Source organism: Vombatus ursinus, unplaced genomic scaffold (genome assembly GCF_900497805.2).
Source record: "Vombatus ursinus unplaced genomic scaffold, bare-nosed wombat genome assembly UNPS02014941.1, whole genome shotgun sequence".
In the NCBI taxonomy this organism is placed as follows: Eukaryota; Metazoa; Chordata; class Mammalia; order Diprotodontia; family Vombatidae; genus Vombatus; species Vombatus ursinus.
In genome coordinates, this window is record NW_020954719.1 from 7,722,009 (window position 1) to 7,725,968 (window position 3,960).

At 47.5% G+C, this 3,960-nt stretch overlaps 1 protein-coding gene across 2 annotated transcripts in view; it reads left to right on the forward strand.

Annotated features, from left to right (window-relative positions):
- The window catches only part of ASIC1 (acid sensing ion channel subunit 1), a 31,725-nt gene that overhangs the window by 18,408 nt on the left and 9,357 nt on the right, over positions 1 to 3,960 (forward strand). The window contains exon 1 of one of the 2 annotated variants that reach the window (XM_027844397.1): positions 869 to 1,537. The exons of the other annotated variant lie outside the window; for it this stretch is intronic. Within the exon in view, the coding sequence (XP_027700198.1) occupies positions 884 to 1,537 (654 nt within the window). The 5' untranslated portion in view covers positions 869 to 883. Of the gene's footprint in view, positions 1 to 868; positions 1,538 to 3,960 lie in introns of those variants that run through there. 2 annotated transcript variants of the gene reach the window in all.

The window sequence follows — 3,960 nt, forward strand, 5'->3', positions numbered from 1 at the left end:
GGGGGGGGGGGGGGGGGGGGGGGGGGGGGGGAAGGCATCAATTGGATTTGTTGTGGGTTAGGTGAGGAGAGGAGTAAGAGTCCAGTGGAAGGGACTAGAGGGATTAGAAAAATAGGAGGGGAGTTATAAGAAGAGAGCTTGGTTAGCTTCCTAGCTATAGGAAGAGGTTAGTTAAGTGCTGTGATTTAAAAGGAATTTGAGACCATCAGCTCAGAGGAGGGACTAGATCGGGATGAGGACCCAGGAAATAACTGGTATGGTGTTGGAGAGTGATTTAAACCAGAACCTGGGGTAGAGATGTTAGGGGGGAGGGGAAAGGGAGGAGGGATTTGCTGAGTCAGTTACTGTAGCTAGATCAAAAATACAGGTGACTATTGGACCAGGCCCTACCCTCTATATTTCATGGGGGAGGTGGAAACAAGGAGCATTGGTCATTAGTTTAAGCAATTGCAATCCTACAGGATTCTTCGTCTGTGTGGGAGGGTCGGAGTTGTAAGTGGCCTTCTCGTACGTATCCCATTCCTCATCCCTTAGCTGAAGCTGGTAGGTCTGGGGTGGGGGTGGAGGTTGGGGCTTTGCTTTTCTGCTCTGCACTACCTCCCCCTTCTCATAGCCATGAATTATTCAGCAGCATAGATGACTGAACGGCTCTGCCTCTTCCCCAGCTCCGCCCCACATTCCCTCCTTCTTCTCCCTCTACACTCCCCACAAGGGCTCAGGCACAGACAGCTGGATTGCTTTGGGTCACGGCTGACTGGCATTGCCTGCTAGCCCAGGCCTAGGCATCTTATCCCCTTCTTTTCTTGCTCCTCCCCTTTCCTCCTTCCATCCTTTCAGTCCCAGGGACATCATCTCTCCATCTCCCTCCATTGATCTCCCAAAGATGCCCATCCAGATTTTCTGCTCTCTGTCCTTCTCCTCGGGTGAGGACCCAGGGGCTGTAAGAGACAGCTGGGGCTCCAACCAACAGCAGCAGGAGGGCTCTGAATCTGAGTCAGAAGAGGAGGAAGAGGAGGAGGAGGAAGAGAGAGAGGCAAAGGAGGAAGAGGAAGGCTTAGCTATGGACTTGGTGGCCTTTGCCAACAGCTGTACCCTCCATGGTGCCAGCCATGTTTTTGTGTCAGGAGGCTTAGGGCCACGCCAGGCGTTATGGGCTGTGGCCTTTGCCCTGGCACTGGGCACCTTTTTGTACCAGGTGGGGGATCGGGTCACCTATTACCGAAGCTACCCACATGTGACCCTGCTGGATGAGGTATCCACTTCTGAGCTGGCCTTTCCAGCTGTTACTTTTTGCAACACGAATGCTGTGAGGCTGTCCCAGCTCAGCTATCCTGACCTGCTCTACCTGGCCCCACTGCTCGGGCTGGAGGATGGGGAAGACCCTGGTGTGCCCCTTGCTCCACCAGGCCCTGATGCCTTCTCTGGGGAGCCCTTCAACTTGCACCGTTTCTACAATCGCTCCTGCCACCGGCTGGAGGACATGCTGCTCTACTGCTCCTATCGAGGGGGCCCCTGTGGCCCCCACAACTTTTCTGTGGTGAGTCAGGGTCATCCCCCTTCATCCCTAACAACCCAGAGAGGATGGGGTCTGACTGTCCAATACCTCCAGGGGCATCAGCATCATCCCAATGGCTTCTAGTCCAGGTGGCATCTGGTCTATGTCCAACGAAATTCCCCTCCACAATGCCCTTCCCTCAAGAGAGGGATTGGTTCCTGTAAAAATGCCTTTGTAAGCTTTGCCCCCACCTCCAGTCCATCTCTAAATGATAGGTCTGTTTCAGGGGCTTTGGAACAGGGCTTGGAAGTGGGGAGGGAAGGGAAAAGAGGAGGGCTCAAAAGAAGGAGAGAAGAGAGGATCTAAGGTTGGAATCCTCTGAGGTTTGGTCAGTACCCAGGAATCTGGCAGATAGAAAGACAGGAAAGAAGAGGAACTTCTTCCAGGGTCTATTACAAGGTAGAGGTGGGGAAAGGGAGTAAGCAGACAATTAGTTGCTTCCTTCCTCCATGGCATCAAGGCCGGAGACAGTGACTTCCTGGACACTCATGGCCTATACAGAGGTATATTCTTCCCTTTCTGTTCTAGTGCTTCTCCAAACCTCTGTCTTCTATTCCCCCCCAGGTTGTATGTGTGTGTGCATTCCTGCATCTCACAAGGTCAAGAGTATGTGTGAGCAGTAATGGGATATGATCTTCTCGTGGCTGGCTTCCCTCCATCTGCAGCTATTCTGAATCCTTGGGGAAAGGGTAGTTAGTACTAGGTACTGGGAATCATTCAGATTACTAGGGTCTTACACTCTCAGAAGGATTCCTAGCCACAATCTTGCCTAAGAGTTCCAAAATCTGTACAGTTTGTGTGGTCAGAAGTCATCATGCCACCTGTCTTCTCTCCAAGACACCAATTATTTGACTTCTCAAAACATTTCTGTTTCGTTTCTCTAAAGTTTAGTTTCAAAACCTTGGCAAGAGGAGTAGGGGATGGACAGACTATTTCACGTCAGAAAAAATGGAGACCTGGTAGAAGTGTAGGCACTGTGCTTCCAAGCCCATAAGAATAAATGAAAGATCTTAGAGAAATAGAAACAGCAGGAGTAGAGAAGAAAGGATTTGGGGGAAAGGGTTATGTCCATACCCAGGGATAAGCTGGCACTTCTCATCTGTAACCACCAGGTGGCAGTAGTATGTCATAGCGTGATAGCCTAAAGTTTAGGCCCTACCTGTACAGTGCCATCAGGGCTCAAGATTCTCAGCTCAGATCTCCTGTCTTCCCCATCCCCTACCCCCACTTAGTCCCTTTATTTCCCCAACTAGTGACAGATAACTGAATCTTTTGCTTCCTTGAAATCCCCTGTGGGACACATTAGATTTTCAAATATTGAATAAACAAATTAATTTAAAAAATTAGTAAATAAGACACTTTTTACCAGAATCATAAAATACTAAAAATGGAAACATTTTTAGAAATAATCTAATTCTTATTTTTTATTTTAAAAACATGTTTTATTGATGCCTTTTGTCCTCATATCAGATTATTTCTTAATGTTCTTTCCAGAATGAGTGCTCCCCTGTCACAAAGAAAAACAGTTAAACAAAAACATATGATACAGAGACTGATACAGTATACAGTATTCTGTCCTGATAGCCCCCCACCTCTCTGCTGTGAGGGAGGAGGTATGTTTCACTATCTCTTCTCTGTGAACTTCACTGGTTTTTCCATTACTCAGAGTTTAACTTCTTTTTAGCAATCTTTACCTGATAATAGTTGTCATGACCATACAGATCTCCACATTTCTCTGACTTCTTCCTAGATGTCATTTCGTACAACACAGGAACATTACATTACATACATGTAACATTTTTCAGGTGTTTCCCACTTGGTCACCCCCTTTATTTCTAGTTTCTTGCTACTACAGAGAGTGCTCATATGAATGTTTTGGTACATATGGGACCTTAATTTCTGTCTTTGAATTTCTTTCACTCTCCCTGGCCCCACTCCATTCTATAGATGAAGAAACTAGTGCCCAGGGAGGGGAAATGTCATATTCAAGGTCACACAAGTAAATGACAGAACTAGGAGTTGAACTTAGGTCTTCTGACTCCAAATCCATTGCTTTCTCCAGGATACTGTAATGCCTTAGCAATACCTAATGATCTTCCAGACAGACTGGTCTGACTCTACTCAAGGAGACTTCAGATTACTACCATGTTACCTCTGGATCTGGCTGGGAAGTCAATGGGCTTTGACTTGGGGTTAAGAGGGGAGAATTTAGGAATCGCAGATCCTTTGGTTATGCTAGCTGGACTTTATCCACAAAATGAGGGAAAAGAGTATTTTTCCTACTTGTGGGAAAGGACAGCAGGTGTGTCTCATGGCTCACTGGATTCTGGGGCCCTGGACTCTTCCGAGGGTGAGGATTAGGAATCAGCAAAAAAATGGTGCTCTCCCTCCTCTTATCCCTGACT